A 17,159-nucleotide genomic window follows, 5' to 3' on the forward strand; every position below is an offset into this window, starting at 1 on the left:
TTATATGAAATGTTAAAGGGAGTTATGTAAGAAAAAGAAGATAAAAAATATGAACAGTGAAAGGACAGCAAACTCAGAGTTATTAACAGCCGCACCTAAAACAAAAGCAAACTAAGTGGACAGCTAGATCAGGAGGGGAACCAAAGAAATGGAGATCACATGGAGGGTTAGCAACAGGGGAGTGGGAGGAGGAGAAGGAGGGAGAAGGTATAGAGAGTAATTAGTATAGACGGTAGGTAGAAAATAAATAGGGGGAAGGGCAAGAACACTATGGGAAATACAGAATCTAAGGAACTTGTGACACATGGACATGAACGAAAACGGGGAATGGTGGGGGAGGGGTGTGAAGGGTGGAGGGGAATGAAGGGGGGAATGGGATAAAAAATAATTAGCTATATCTGTATGTAATTATATGGAATCACATTTTTCATATAAATAAGAAGATAAAACACAATGCATATGAAAAAAAACAATACTCGCAGTTGCAAGAGACCAAGAGAGCTATAGCTTCAAATCCCAGATAGTTCACAACTGTCCATTCTTGGAAAATCAGATTCCTCTTTCTCTGAAATCTCTGGCCTATTTTATAAAGATGAAGCCTGGAGAAAGATTTGAATGATATGAGCAAGAATATTAATCTAGTGGTGTCTACATATGCAAAAATCTTAAGTGAGAAAGCAGTAGATGCATCTGATATTGACAAGATAGTTAGACTCTTCAAAGAAGTCAATACTCTTGAAAACTTTAAAAATATATATATAGATTTGATATGCTTTTTTTGTTTTGTTTTGTTTTTGTTTAGGTTCAGTTGTTAATAGCTGTGAGTTTGTTGTCATTTTACTGTGCATCTTTTTTATCTTCTTTTTCTTAGATAAGTCCCTTTAACATTTCATATGATAAGAACTTGGTGATGATGAACTCCTTGAACTTGACCTTATCTGGGAAGCACTTTATCTGCCCTTCCATTCTACATGAGAGCTTTTCTGGATACAGTAATCTTAGATGTAGGTCCTTGCCTCTCATGATTTCAAATACTTCTTTCCAGCCCCTTCTTGCCTGAAAGGTTTCTTTTGAGAAATCAGATGACAGTCTGGTGGGAACTCCTTTGTAGGTAACTGTCTCCTTTTCTCTTGCTACTTTTAAGATTCTCTCCTTATCTTTAATCTTGGGTACATAATTATGATGTGCCTTGGTGTGTGCTTCTTTGGGTCCAACTTCTTTGGGACTCTCTGAGCTTCCTGGACTTTCTGAAAATCTATTTCCTTTGGCAGATTGGGGAAGTTCTCCTTCATTATTTTTTCAAATAAGTTTTCAATTTCTTGTTCTTCCACTTCTTCTCTTTCTGGCATTCCTATGATTCAGATGTTGGAATGTTTGAACTTGTCCCAGAGATTCCTGAGCCTCTCCTCATTTTTTGCATCTTTGTTTCTTCATTCTGTTCTGGTTGAATGTTTCTTTCTTCTTTCTGGTACAAACCATTGATTTAAGTCCCAGTTTCCTTCCCATCACTGTTAGTTCCTTGTTCATTTCCCTGTATCTTACTTTTTAGAGCCTTCATTTTTTCCTCTAATTTGTGACCATATTCAACCAATTCTGTGAACATTTTGATTACCAGTGTCTTGAACTGTGTATCTGATAGGTTGGCTATCACTTCATCACTTAGTTGTATTTTTTCTGGAGCTTTGATCTGTTCTTTAATTTGACACCCCCCCCCCCCGCTTTTTTTGCCTTGGTGCCCACTTTTTAAAAAAATATAAGATTTAGTCACTTATTTTTAGAGAGAGGGGAAAAGAGGGAGAAAGAGAAAGAGAGAAACATCAATGTGTAGTTGCTTCTTGTGCATCCCCTACTAGGGACTTGGCCCACAACCCAGGCATTTGCCCTGACTGGAAATCCAACCTGTGCTCCTTTGGTTCACAGGCCCATGCTCAATCCCCTGAGCCACACCAGCCAGGGCTATTGAAAACTTTCTATCGCAAGAAAGAGAGCTCCTGAGACATAAGTTTACAATGATTTCAAACACACAGCACAGATAAAATCGTGCACTTACAATAAGCTGAGATGGTCGCGGTTCGATTCCCAGTCAGGGCACATGCCTGGGTTGCAGGCCAGTTCCCAGCAGGGGACTCACGAGAGGCAACCAGACATTGATCTTTCTCTCCTTCTCTCCTTCCCTTCCCCTCTAAAAATAAATAAATAAAATCTTTTAAAAAACTGTATATTAATATGGAGTATGTTGCTTTTTTTGAGGATCAAATATTTGGTGTATTTTATAAAAGTGTAAATTATTTAAATTATATATAGATTCTTTATTTTTTTTCTTAAACCCCCTAGCCTTCAACTTCTGAAAGAGGACTCAGGGAGATAATATGATAATGTTTAACAATATTATACTTCAAAAAAATTTTGTTTAAATAGCAGATAGCTTTGGAGATAGTTTTAAAATGTTTTCTATGGTCAGTATTATAAAAAAAGTTAAAACATAAAAGTGATTTATCCAGTTTATCAATATGTAATAAACTACATGTGCTCTCAGTTACGCTGCTGCAACACCCTCCTTACTGGTCTGCCTGTCTTCAGTCTGACCTCCTCCAACCCTCCTTCTGTAGCCAGAGGAAACATTCTGAAATGCAGTTCTGACTACATCATTCCCTTGCTTAAAGCAGTACAGTGGCCGGCCCCCTCATGTCTCCCAGGATAAAGTGCACACTGCTTAGCAGGATGTGCAAGGCCCTGCCCCACTCCAACCTGGCTCCTGCCTACTTCTGGCCTTATGCTGCACCCCCCACCACCACACCCACACAATTTAATCCACAGCAACACTGCAACTAACTACTAAACTACTAACAGGCCCTCTGCCTGCAATCCTTTATTACCCCTCCAGGAAGCCTTCCGGGACCACACCTGGCTGGATTAGGTACCATTTCTTTCAATGCCCAGAGCCCCTCCTGCTTATCTTTAGCACTGGACTAACCACAGCTGATTTCCTACAAAGGTGATTCAAAGTGGAAAAGATAGCCCTGGCTGGTGTAACTCAGTGGATTGAGTGCAGGCCTGCAAACCACACAATCGCGGTTCAATTCCCAGTCAGGGCACATACCTGGGTTGCAGGCCAGTTCCCAGGAGGGGACTCATGAGAGGCAACCATACATTGATCTTTCTCTCCTTCTCTCCTTCCCTTTCCCTCTAAAGATAAAACAAAAAATCTATTTAAAAAAGTGGAAAAGATAGTCTTTTCAACATCTTGTGTTGGAAGACTGGATACCTATGTGGGGGGAAGTGATCCTTACCTCACACCATACATAAAAATGAATTTGAATGTCTCAGACAAAAAAAACCCCAACCAACCAGGGTTCAGAGAGCTTCTGTGTTAGTAAACACATCCCCATACAAGGAGGATGGTGCACCTCAAGCCCTTGGAAACTGAAGCTCCTGAGATCTCAACACTTCCAGACCCTGCCTTCTGTGCCTCTTCATGTGGCTGTTACTCTATACCCTTTATAATATTCCTTATAATAAACCGGCAAACATTTAGAAAAATGTATCATAGACCCAGACAAAAAGCTAAAAATAACTATTTTAGAAGAAAATCTTGTGACCTCACCTTAAGTTAGGCAAAGATTTCTTAGAACAAAAGGCATGAACCATCAAAAAAAAGTTTGGTAAATTGGGCAGTCACAATTAGAAACTTTGGTTTTTCACCACTAAGAAAATAAAAAGACAAACCACAGACTGCAATGGACTTCCATACACTGCTGTTGTTAATGTAAAATAGTATACCAGCTTTAAAAACCACCCGAGAGCTTCTTATAAAGTTGAAACACCATACATCCAAGCCATCCTATTTGCTTGTAGTTATTTTACCCTACAGGTGAAATGGAAACATGTCCACACAAAGACTTTATAGGGATGTTCAAGGCAGTTTTATTCACCATCTCAAAAACAGAAACAACCCAAATGTTCTTCTTTGAGGTCCTGAGAAGACACCTCCCCAAGAGTATAGCTGGGCCTCCCCGGAATCCCCGCTAACATCCAGATGGATAAACAGCTTGTGGTATACGCTTACTACTCCCTAATGATAATGATACACACAACTAGTTGGACTCTCAAAAGCAATGTGCAGAGTGAAAGAAGCCAGGCACCAAAGACCACACCCTGGATGGTTCTATGTACATGAAATTCAGGGAAAGACAAAGTATAGCGATAAAAATCAGACAAGAGGTCGTCTGAGGCTAGGGAAGCAGGAGGATAAAGGACTAACTGCGAAGGGGCGGAAGTGAATTTGGGGGGGTAATGAAAACATTTTACATATTGGATTGGACTGTGGTTAGCCTGCTGCTTTCATTTGTCAAGTCAGAAAACTGCTCAGTACTTAAAATGAATGCTATTTACTCTATGTGAGTAATACCTTGGTGAAATAGTATTTTTTTTAATGTGAGGGCTGCTGTGAAGCACAAAGGAGACTATAGGCGAAGGGATTCTGCCCAAGACCCTCCAAAAAGCCAAAGACCAAAACCCACTGATTTGTGGAGAGGTAGGGGTGAGAGGGCTCGGTCCTCTGCGCACTTCAGCCTCACGGAGAGGATCAGGGAATAGTCCCCCATCAGGGAGCAGTGTCAGTTGGCGGCCACCACGTTCCATCCAGGAGCAACCAGGCGAGGGCACCAACACCCTGTGACCCGGGAGGCGGGGAACTCTGCAGCAAGCGGGGCAGGGGGCGGGGCGGAGGCGGGGCTGGGCGGAGGCGGGGGCGGGGCTGGGCGCTCTAGCCGCCGAGGGAGTAGCACCAGTAGGGGTGGTTACAGCGCTGCGTCCGGCGCTCGTCGCCCGTCCCTCCTGGCGCCGTCCCACTGCCTCCTAGGGCCTGGCGTGAAAGGACGGAGCCCGTGGGGCACACAGCCCCGCCCGTCAGGCGGCCTTGGGCCAGTCACCTGCCCCCCACTTGTAATGTAGCGGGGAAGCGCATTCCAGCACGACAGGTGCGGCCGCCACTCGGCCGGAACAGAACCTGCCTCCGCGGCTCCGCCCCCGTAACGGGGCCTCTGCCGAGACTTGCCGGCGCCTCCCCCCCGCCCCCGCCCACCTTCCTCCACTCTGAGAAGCAGGTTTTCTGAGCTTGGCCAAATCCCCACCCACAAAGAACTGAAAATTTTTGTTCTGAATGACAAAAGAAGTATGGCCTAGATTGTTTAATTAATTAATCCATGGTGCTAAAAAGGCAGCTCACCAGCTTGCCAAGGAGGGGACCGCTAACGGAATGAGCTGGAACGCAGAGAGGGAAGAGATCAGTCACCACCTGGCGGGACCGGAGACCCTCCGTACCCTCCCCTACAGCGGCCCCTGCCCGCCGACAGGGGCTGCGGGGACGCATTGGGCAGCCCCGCCCACCGGCTGGCTGCAGGCCTGTGGGCGTCTCCTCCGCCCCTCCCGGCGCACTGCGCAGGGTTCCGGATTCCCTGGACCCTGCAGAAAGGCGACCGCCGGGAGGACACGCCGCCCCTCCCCGGCCCTGGGGTCCCGGGGGCTCCTGGCCCGGTGCCGCCGGCGCCGCAGGTGCAGCGCAGAGCAGCGCGCGGGTGAGTCGGGCACAGCATCTCCGGAGGAGTTGATGGAGTTCAAGGTGGGTGGGAGGGGTGGACGGACAGCAGGGGGGTCGGCAGTTGTTTCCATTCCTACCTTCGTTAGCTGCCGAGAGACTAGCAGATGCCAGAGAATGGGGAGGCAGGCAGGAGGACCCCCGCATTCTCGCAAGCAACTTTCCCCACGCCCGACCCGCGGCTCCCAGCACTGACTTGGCCCAGGCTCGGGGAGACAGGGGACTGCATTGGTTTTTGCTGGGTAAGTGAGGCTGTGGGAATACTCCACTTCAGAACGCTAGACTGCGACCGAGGCGGAGGCCTAGACTTGAATCCTTTCCTGCTACGGGCTGGCGTTATTGGCTGGTTTAGAACTTTGCTTTCCCCATCTATAAAATGGGATTATCATGCCACTTTCCAGGGTCCCTGTGAGGATGAAACCAAACGCGGCAAAGTGCTGAGCAGGAAGGCTGTGAGAGCAGATAGGTTCACCTTATCCACAGAAGACACCCCCAGCCGTTGGACCTCCGTTCAACAACCTCAGTACTGGAGTTCTGGCTAGGAAAGAATTCACACCCAAATTCAAGCTATGAGAGAAAGTTTGTTTATAAAGTCACAGAGGTAGAAGAAGTGAGTGGTTGAAGAAATGGGCTCAAGAAAACTTAGAGGCAGAAGAAGGGCAGTTGGAGCTTAGGAAAAAGAGAGATAAGGAAGGTGCCTGGGGGAAGGGAGTGGGGAAATGCGAAGGAGGGTACCATCTACAGACACTTTCTGGGTCCTCCTCTTGAGGGTGTTTTTCTGGCAGTCTGGAGGGGGGGTCCCAATAGAATATTCATCAGATTTCCAACTGTGTCCTTTCAGAGCCCTGATTTCTACTGATTGTTCTGTGCCAGGGCAGGGGTCAGTGTAGCTGGCCCTGATGACCGCCCAGGCATTGCCTGTCTGGTTTTGCTACATTTCTGGGCCTGGAGCTGAAACACAACCAAGGCCTAGATTTTAATCCTAGGGGCTAATGCTTAAGGGAATGGTGTGCAAGGACCTTCATGGGAGGCCACTCATGGGCCCCTTATTGCTCCTTCAGGGGGGTGTACCACAGGACTAGCAACAGGCCTGGGGAGGAAAGGTCAGGGGAGGGTCCAAACCTCATGACCAACAATATGAAAGGTCAGGGGGTCTAAATCGCATGACCTGTGATATGCAAGCTAAGGAACAGTTATCCTGAGGGCAAGGTCCTTCTTTTCCTAGTTTTGCCCATTGCTAGGCACCCAGGGCTTTCTGTCCTGGTGACCTTCTGTACTTGGCCCATTGTCCTTCCTCTGTTCCGTCTGTCTAAGTGCTTCTCACACGTCCACAGGATGAGAGAATGGCCTCCTTACCCAGGAGTCCAGTGGGGGTGAAACCCAAAAAGCCAGCATCGGTGCTGCCTGTCACCTACCAGGTCCAATAGGCAGAGACAGGGATTGAATCTCTATGGGCACTTTATTCAGATGGCTAGTGATCTGAGAAGACAGCAAGTTTGTACCCTAACAGACCATCTTAAATTCTGACCCTTTTTATAAGGAGAAGAAAAGTGTAGGGAAGGGTCTTGGAATTCAGGGGAAAAGTTAATTAGATGAAAAGCGGCAGCGTTCTTTCATCTGTGTCCTGGGCAGAGGTCTTTATCTGTGTCATGGCTGGTGGGCTTCTCACCCTGGAGCACAGTGGCTCAGATACCATTTTGATTGCTTGCAGTTTTCTTGGGGCACAAAGATTGCTTATGGTCTCCTGGAGTCAAGGTGGGTCACACCTCCAGTTCCTGAAACAATGGCTTTTTACATACATTCATTACTAAGCTTATTAGCTATTAATAAGTGGAGAATAAGCTATTACTAAGCTAATTAGCTATTAAGTGAAACTAAAATTTTCCCAAAATTTGAGTCCCCCATCAGGGCATGGACAAGGATAAAAGCTGGGACTTCGGACCAGCATGGAGGTGTAGGTAGATATACTTTGCCTCCTTGCACAACCAAAAGAAGGACAGCAAATTTAAAAACAAACAAACAAACAAAAAATAACCAGAACTGACAGAAAATCAAACTGTATAGAAGTCTAACAACCAGCTACTTAAAGAGGACATATTCATTCACACTGGCAGGAGTGGCAGAGATGTGCAGCCAGGGTGGAGAGGATGTGTGACCAGGTGGTGGCTAGCAGACCTGGTGGTCCCACAGTTGCATGAGGATAAATGGGGAGGAACAAATGGGGAATGAGACAGACCACACAACCCAGGGCTCCAGCACGGAGAAAAAAAAGCCTCAAAACCTTTGGTTGTAAACACCTGTGGGGATTGTGGCAGCAGGAGAAACACCTAGCCTCACAGGTGAGTTTGTGGGAGAGACCACAGGGTCCTAGAACATACACAAACCCATCCACCTTAGAATGAGCACCAGGAGGCCCAATATGCTTGTGGGTAGCAGAGGAAGTGACTCACAGCCGAGTAAGCAGCATTGTTCCCTCTCTGACTCCTCCTCCACATACAGTACCACAATGTGATAAAGTGTGTTGCCCCCCTCCATGAATACCTAAGATTCCGCCCCTTACAACGTAACAGTTGCACCAAGACAAATTACTTTTTTTTAAAAAAGGCCCAAATGAAAGAAGAGATCAAAGCTCTAAAAATAGAACTAAGCAATGAGGGGGTAGCCAAACTATCAGATGCAGAGTTCAAAACACTGGTAATCAGGATGCTCACAGAATTGGTTGAGTACAGTTGCAAAATAGAAGAAAAAGTGAAGGCTATACAAAGTGAAATAAAAGAAAATATACAGGAAACCAACAAGGAAGGGAAGGAAACTGGGACTCAAATCAACGATTTGGAGCAAAAGGAAGAAATAAACATTCGACCAGGACAGGATGAAGAGAAAAGAATTCAAAAAAGAAAGAGAAGCTTAGGAAACTCCAGGACAACTTTAAATGGTCCAACATCTGAATCATAGAGGTGCCAGAAGGAGAAGAGGAAGAGCAGGAAATTAAAAACTTATTTGAAAAAATAATGAAGTAGAATTTCCCCAGTCTGGTGAAGGAAACAGACTTCCAGAAAGTCCAGGAAGCTCAGAGAGTCCCAAAGATGTTGGACCCAAGGAAGCACACACCAAGGCACATCAATTACATTACCCAAAATTAGAGATAAGAAGAGAATCTTAAAAGCAGCAAGAGAAAAGGAGACAGTTACCTCCAAAGGCATTCCCATAAAACTGTCAGCTGATTTCTCCAAAGAAATCTTGCAGGCAAAAAGGGTCTGGGAAGAAGTATTCAAAGCATGAAAGACAGGTCCTACATCCAAGATTACTCTATCCAGCAAAGCTTTCATTTAGAATGGAAGGGCAGGTAAAGTGCTTCCCAGGTAAGGTCAGGTTAGAGTTCATCATCACCAAGCCCTTATTCTATGAAATGTTAAAGGGGCTTATCTAAGAAAAAAGAACAAAATTATGAACAGTAAAATAACAACTGGAAAACTCACAACTATCAACAACTAAACCTAAAAAACAAACAAAACAAACAACAAGAACAGGGACAGAATCACGGAAATGGAGGTCACAAGGAGAATTATCAGCGGGCAGTGGTGGGGGAAATTCCCTTTAAAGGTAAATAAATAAAATCTTAAAAAAGAAAATGTCATCCCCATGCACCAAGGTTGTGGGTTCAATCCCTGGTTAGGGTACATACAGAAGTCAGTGTTTCTGTCCCCCTCTCTTTCTCTATCCGTTCCTTCCTCCCTCTCAAATCAACAAATAAAAAATAATTTTTTAAAGATTTTATTTATCTTTAGAATGGAAGGGAAGGAGAGAGGGAGAGAAATATCAATGTACGGTTGCCTCTCGTGCCAGGAACTGGCCTGCAACCCAGGCATGTGCCATGACTGGGAATTGAAGTGTCCACCTTCAGCTTTGTGGGACGACAACCAACCAACTGAGCCACTCCGTTCAGGGTAGTACAAGGAGTACTTTTTTAACAGTGACACGAAGTACAATTTATCAGACGGTACAATCAGCACAGGGGAGGGGGCAGTTCTGGAGCCCAAAAAGGCAAAGTTACCTTCTGTAAGCAGTGGCAGAGCTCAGGGCCACAAATTATGAAATTAAAATTCTTATGAGTCCTCACACCTTTACCAGTATGTACTTCTCCTAGTTCCTCTACTCTGACCAGCTTGTCACACGCCCATAGTGTGCCCAGTGGGGTGGGAAATGTTATTTGCTTTAAACCATTCAGGATCTATTCCTGGGTTTAAGGATGGGACCAAATCCCAGGCTGATGTCAGCTAAGTATTCTATCACCAAAAGGTTTTTTTCCAGGGTGGGGGGAATGAATTCTAATCTAGTATGTGCAGACACGTGCATGAAAAACATAGACCTGCTGTGTAAATACCACATGCTTAACCAACTGGGCCACTGGAGATCTCCACAAGCCCTCTGATTTCTATCCAGGTTAATTAAGGTCTCTGTCATAATTTTAACACTGAAAATTGCTGGTAGGGGGTGATGCATGTAGTTCTCAGTGGGAATTCTGAGTACCTGGGGATGGGAATAGACGATGGGCACTAAACAGATGTTCTGCCCTGATTGGTGGGGCTCAGTGGATTGAGTGCTGGCCTGCAGACCGAAAGGTCGCCCATTCGATTCCCAGTCAGGGCACGTGCCCGGGTTGTGGGCCAGGTCCGTAGTCAGGGCCATGGGAGAAGCAACCAATAGATGTATCTCTCACACATCGATGTTCCTCTCCCTTTCTTTGTGCCTCCTTTTCCTTCTCTCTAAAAATAAATAAATGAAATCTTAAAAAAAATTAACAGATGTCCCCTTGCTGAATTTCCTCTGTCGCTACAGAGGGAAAACATTGCAGACTCAGAATCCAGGCCTGTTCTGTAACTACCCACATCAGTACAGGGCAGGCTGGGTTTGTGTTCCCAGTCAGCACAATGGATTTGGTATTTTAATCCTCATCACAGAGTAAAAGTTTTGTTCTATTTTTAGCATATATTTTATGTATTAATTTTGAGAGAGAGAGAAACATTTATTTGTTGCTCTACTTATTTATGCATTCATTGCTTGTTTCTTGTATGTGCCCTGCCTGAAGATTGAACCTGTAGCCTTGGCCTATCCGGACAACTCTCTAACCAACTGAGCTACTCTGCCAGGGCTAAAAGTTCTGTTCTTAAAGAAAAGTTTGAAACACATGCATAAATGTATCTAGGCAATTGGATGGAACCAAATCCTGTTTATTTTCATAGCCAGTGGACGTGCTACTTTGGGGATCTCCTAGAGTGTCTGCAGTAGCCAGGACTTTATTACTTGTGCCTCCACTAAAAGAGTAGTAACGGTAACCTCAGACTGACCGCTTATACCTGCAAGCTCTGGACACTGTGTGTCCTCCATGCAGTAGCTCTTTAACTCTCCCTCCACCCCATGAGGTTGATACTGTCATCTGACTTTCTCGAGGAGGGACCTGAGGTGCTGGGATATAAGCAGCTGGCCCAAGGCAGTAGCATGGTGAAGGACCACTTCCTGGTTCATAGCCAGTGGCTTCTGGCTGTGTCCTCACCTGGCGGACAGGGGTGAAGGGGCACTACAGAAGCTCATTTACAGAAACACTTATCATTCATGAGGGCTCCACCCTCATAACCTAAACACCTCCCAAAGGCCCCCACTTCCTGATACCATTACATCATGCATTGGGGTTTCAGCACATGAATGTGAGGGGAAAGACCCAGACATTCAGACCCTAGCAGTAAGTTCCCATCAGTTTCTAAAGGGTAGGTTCCAGGGTGTGTGAAAGTTGGAGGGTGTGACTGGAGACAACGGAGTGGAATGTGGTGCATTTCTGCAGGGAATTGGGTGGAATCCATGGAGGTTCCCAAGTTTTCAGAACTGCAGGAGACAGGCTGCCATGCTTGCCTCTGGAGAGGAGCCGTGAACAGGATTGGGGCTGTGAGACCTGGAGTTGGAGGGCACCCTAATCCTAATTGCAAATGTTCTATTTAGACACTTAGCAAAATGTCATGCTAGCAAATATTATATTTAGCAAGTGTCATATTTAGACACTTAGCAAATGTGATTATCAAGTAATCAGGTTACTCAAGTATCAGGTATCAGGACTTATCAAGTATCAGGTTACTCAACAGAAGTTTCAGTTATTCCATCTGTAAAAAGGAGGTGAGACCCACTGCCCCTGACTGGAAAGGTTTAAATGAGATATACATGCAATCTTTCTGGCACTTAACAGGCACTTAATAAATAGCAGCTGTTATGGTTATTTTAATCGTACATAGATCCATTTTGAGCTTATTCAAATAATTGAACACATTGTAAATTACACGATAATAATAAATGTCATTATTAGCAGATGCAGATCTGTGGATCCAGAATTGCACCTGAAGTAGCTCCGAGGTCATTCAGAAGGCTCTTGGCCAGTGTCTTGGAAGAAATTGGATCCGAAGATGGCATCTAGGGTGCTGTGGGGCAGCCTCAGCCTGCTCCGCCTGCTGTGGTGTCTCCTCCCACAAACAGGCTATGTGCACCCAGACGAGTTCTTCCAGTCCCCTGAGGTCATGGCAGGTAAAGCACCCCATGTGTGGTTAAGATAAGTTGCAGCGAAGTTTGGATTAGAGCTGAGTGTGCATTTAGTGGGGCGGGAGAAACGTATCTGTGCAGATGAGCAGTAAATCCACGAGGCTCTCTGGAATAAGAACTTGGGAATGGGGACTTCGCATTTCCTTCCTGGGTGGTAACATTGACCTTCTGGATGGTAACTAATGAAATGACAGCCTTGTTGATGTTTTCCAACGTAGACCAACAATACAGGTTATTTGGAGGAAAAATTGTTTTGTATTGCTCAATGGGAGGGTTTGGACTGTGCTTCCCCGGTGATTGGGAAAACTTACACAGGGTTGTAATCTGAACAGATGTAAGTTTTCCTCTGTAGATTTACATGAGGGCTGAGGGAACCCAGACCTGGAATGGTCACGTGTTAGAACTTATCTGGTAGGTGGTGTCGGGACACATCATGAGGATAGTTGCTAGTTACCTTGAGCCTTTTCACAGGCTTTGGCACATGGCTTCATCCTCACAGTTGGAGATGGCTGCTTGAGCCCCGGCCATCTTCTAAATGTCGACTCTAAAACCAAGTCTCTCCAGCCAGTGGAGAAGAAAAGGGCGTGCCTGCTGTCTCCTAGGGCATGTTTGAAAGTTGCATACCTTTTGCCCATTGCTATCCCATTAGTCAGAATGTAACGCATGGCCACTCCCAGCTGCAAAGGAAGCTGAACATTGTAGTTTTTATAACTGGCCAAACGTCCCACTAAAGAGACTAAGGAATAAGGGGGGTTGGATATTCGGGAGACATTCATTCCGCTATTTCTGCCACAGACCTCAACAAGTGGATTTAACTTGAAAGGTCCAGTCTTCTTTTCTATACTTTTTAAAACCAGAGGTAGTAAAAAGCAGCCAGATTGATCTGACCCTAGATTTTCTGTTTCCCTTTCACCTTGTGACACAGAGAAAATGGCTAAAAGGCTGGAGGAATAAGTAGGGGAAACAGCCCTAAAACCAGCAATGTTATCAAGATGAGAAGATGTGGGGTGGAGCTGAGATGCAGAAATCAGAAGTTTGTTTCCTTTGTCCTCCCCCCTCAGAGCTCTGGGACACTGGAGCACAGGGTCACAAGCCAGGACCGGCTAACAAGCATCCTTTTAATTACCTAAGTACTACCTGAATATATTCCTCCTATAAAAAATGTAAATATAAAAACTAAAGTCACTTTTGACCATAGCCACAATTGCTCATTCCGTTCCCCTTCCTCACACTGCCTATCCTGGATAAGAATCATAGTTACAGAGATGCGTTTTTTACTCTCACTTTGGAGACTTTAAATCTGAAGAAAGGATTGGAACCTCTCCCTGCCCCTCCCCCATGCACCCTGCCCAGGGCGCATCGTCGCCTCATGTCCCCAGCACAGTTCCTCCTGCTCCCTCCATAGGTAGGGCCAAACTCTCCCATATTCATTTCTATTGATGCATAACAAGTCACCACAAACCCAGCAGCTTAAAACTGTTCGTTCACAGCTCTGTCGATTAGAAGTCAGTCCTGGGCTCTCCTCTTGGGGCAGCACAAGACTGAAATCAAAGTATTGGCTGGGCTGAGTTCTTGTCTGAGGCTCTGGGCGGACAATCTGCTTTCCAAGCTCAGGCTTCTTGTTGGAAGAATTTAGTTTGTTTTGGCTATGTGACTAAAGTCCCCGTTCCCTGCTGGCCGTCATCCAGGGGCTGCTCTCAGCTCCTAGAGGCTAGCCACATGCCTCGCCAGTGGCTCCCTCCATCTTAAGACAGCAATGGTGCATCAAACCCTTTGAATGGTTTGAATCTCTGATGTCCTTTTCTGTCACCAGCTAGAGAAAACATTACTTGTAGAGGGCTCCTGTGATTATTTCAGGTCCATCTGGGTTATCTCTCTATCTTATGGTAAGCTGTCCCCTGGGTCATAACCTAATCACAAGAGTGAAATCCATCATTTCCACAATCCCAGGGGTTATGTGGGAAGTCAGCATTAGGGGGCTCAAATATCTTGGGGGCCATCCTAGAATTTTGTCTACCGTATCCCCTAAGCGTGGGACTGGTTCACCTCTGCTTCTCTCTCCACAGAGGACATCCTGGGCTTAGAGGCTGCCCGGCCTTGGGAGTTTCAGCCCAGCAGCTCCTGCCGCACCGTGGTCTTCCCACTGCTGACCTCTGGCTCTGCTTTCTGGCTGCTCAGGCTCTGGGAAGAGTTGGGGCCATGGCCCATCCCAGTGAGCGGCTACATGCTGCTGGTGGCGCCCCGGCTCCTCCTCACCGCCCTCTCCTTCGCGCTGGATGTGGCCATTTACCACCTGGCCCCACTGTGGAGGGCAGAGCGCTGGAATGCCCTGGTCCTGCTGTCTGGGTCCTACGTCACCCTGGTCTTCTATACAAGGACCTTCTCCAATGCCATCGAGGGACTCCTCTTTGCATGGCTGCTGGTACTGGTATCCCCCCGTGTAGCTTGGAGCCCCACAACCAAGAGGCCTGCTCCGAGGTGGCACAGCTGGCTTCTCGGCAGCATTGTGGCGGCTGGCTTCTTCAATCGGCCCACCTTTCTGGCCTTTGCTCTGATCCCCGTCTTTCTCTGGGGCATTTGCGGAGCCACCAACCCTGCCTTCAAGTCACTGACCAAGGAAGCCCTGGGGCTCCTCCCAGGATTGACCCTCACTGCATCAGTGTTTGTGGCTGTGGACAGCTGGTACTTCTCCACCTCTAGATCCAGGGCCCTTGTCCTGACACCTGCCAATTTCCTGCACTACAACCTGGATCCTCAAAACCTGGTGAGACATGGCACACATTTGCGGCTCACTCACCTGGCAGTCAATGGCTTTCTGCTTTTTGGGATACTGCATGCCCAAGCCCTGCAGGCTGGGTGGCAACAGCTGCGAGCCTGCCTCCAGGCCTTTGTACACATGGGCTTTCGGAGGGTGCCGGATGCCCAGAGTCTACTGTGCAGCCCCAAGTCTCACCTCCTGCTCCTCTACTTCCTGCCCCTGGCCCTGCTGAGTGCTTTCAGCCACCAGGAGGCTCGGTTCCTGATCCCCCTTCTGGTCCCCTTGGTCCTGCTTTGTAGTCCACAGACCCAACCTGTGCCCTACAAGGGTACCCTGGTCCTCTTCAATGCCCTGGGTGCCCTCTTCTTTGGCTGCCTGCACCAGGGGGGTCTAGTACCTGGCCTGGAGCACCTGGAGCGGGTGGTGCACACACCTGTGTTCCCACGTGTGCCCACCCACTACACGCTCCTCTTCACCCACACCTACATGCCTCCCCGGCACCTCCTACACATCTCAGGCCTGGGATCGCCTGTGGAGGTGGTGGACCTGGGTGGGACTGAGGACTGGGTACTGTGCCAAGCCCTGAACAACTTCACCAGACAGCCAGCCTGCCAGGTGGCTGGTGGGCAGTGGCTCTGCCGCCTTTTTGTGGTGACCCCTGGCACCACCAGGCCTGCCATGGAGAAGTGTAGTTTTCCCCTCAAGAGTGAGACACTCGTGTTTCCCCACTTGACCCTTGAGGACCCACCAGCCCTGTCCTCCCTGCTGAGTGGGGCTTGGAGGGACCACCTCAGCCTTCACATCCTAGAGCTGGGCGAGAAGCCTGACAACGTGACAGAAACCCCACCGCCCTAGGTGAAGGCACCACTCCACCTTCTGTGTAGGTGGCTGGGCTGGGACAGAGCCCCGAGTCTCCTCCCTTCCTTTCCTGTCCCTTCCAGAACGCCCACCACTGCCTCTCCTACACACAGCCCTTGGCTCTTTTACCATCTGGGTAATCTGCCATTCTTTTCCCCTCAAAGACCAAAGATCTGACTGGTCATGGTCCCTAAAGAACCTGGTATAGCCAATGGCCTCTAACTTCTGGGGCCAAGTTCCTGCCCTTTTCCTTCCAGCCACTGTACTGTTTTAAATATATGGTAGCATCTGGTTCTGAAGAGACAACCATGTGCTAATGACATTCTTCAGTGACCTCCAAACCTTCCAAGATGCCTTACCTCTTGCTGTCATGACAACCTTTTGGCTTCCGAGACACCTAGAAGAAGGCGGTGGGAACATAGAGAGAGTAGGAAGCTCAGATTCAAGGGACCCGAGTTCTAATTCCTGGTCTGACGCTCACTGGCTCTGTGATCTTAAGAAAGTCTCTTCCCTGACCCAGCCTCAGTTTCCCAACCTGTACAATGGGTCAGAGGATCTCCGAGGTGTCTGCCAGCTAACACTGTCATTCCTGGGTCTGTAGCACATGTCCCCTGGATCGATAGGCATGTCTCTCCTAAAGATTTTTAAGCATAGAAGTGGGTGTGGTGGTGTAATTAATTGCACTTTTATGCCTGCTGCCTTAGTGTTAGGTTATTACTAAAAAAATATAGATCTGGAATATTTCCACTGCCTTCTACTCCTCTCCATCAAATATAGTGGGACATTTCAGCCTATCATCCTTTAGGGATCATTCTCCTGGATAAAGGATCATTCTTCCTTTAAGAATCAATTTTCCTCCTAAGCCTGCCACACTCAAAGTGGAGGACACACAATAGTCAGCTTCTAGCAGCACCTGACAACCTGGTGCTCCCAGAAGCCTTTCTTCTCAAATGTGATCTGGTCCCTTTCCAAGCTCAAAGGCCTTGTCTGAAACCCCCTTCACAGGATGGAGAGCAAACCCGATGCCAAACCAACACCTGCTGCTTTGATGGAAGCTACCACACCCCGAGCATGTGCTGCTCCCAACATAGGTACCCTCTGCCCAGTCCACTGGGGACATGAGGAGCTGCGGTACTACGCCTGTCCTTGTTCTCCTGCCTCACGCCTCTGCCATCTTACGAGAACAAGAGGCAACAGGGCCACAGAGACCAGTGAGCTGGAGGTCGGCACAGAGCAGGAGACCAGACCTATACAAGTGACCAAACCTGCGTCCTTTTCCAGTCTTCCCTTTTGCTGGCTAAAGCCTTGTATAATCTTAAAGCTACACCCCTCACAGCTCGCTGTTCTGCGACTGCTGTTAGGGTC

General features: G+C 47.3%; 1 protein-coding gene and 1 pseudogene across 1 annotated transcript; both read left to right on the plus strand.

Moving 5' to 3' along the window:
- The first annotated feature begins 453 nt into the window (after nucleotides 1–453).
- LOC118980816 (testis-expressed protein 12-like) lies at nucleotides 454–2,036 on the plus strand (annotated as a pseudogene).
- Nucleotides 2,037–11,951: 9,915 nt separating this feature from the next.
- Nucleotides 11,952–16,520, plus strand: PIGZ (phosphatidylinositol glycan anchor biosynthesis class Z (Gwada blood group)). The gene is given in 3 exon segments (XM_037037652.1): nucleotides 11,952–12,011; nucleotides 12,013–12,163; nucleotides 14,245–16,520. Coding segments are annotated over 3 exon segments (1,758 nt in total). The 3' UTR covers nucleotides 15,792–16,520.
- Nucleotides 16,521–17,159: the final 639 nt, after the last annotated feature.

The sequence above is a fragment of the Sturnira hondurensis genome, unplaced genomic scaffold (genome assembly GCF_014824575.4).
Source record: "Sturnira hondurensis isolate 20B ecotype Veracruz unplaced genomic scaffold, ASM1482457v3 Scaffold0023357, whole genome shotgun sequence".
NCBI lineage: Eukaryota > Metazoa > Chordata > Mammalia > Chiroptera > Phyllostomidae > Sturnira > Sturnira hondurensis.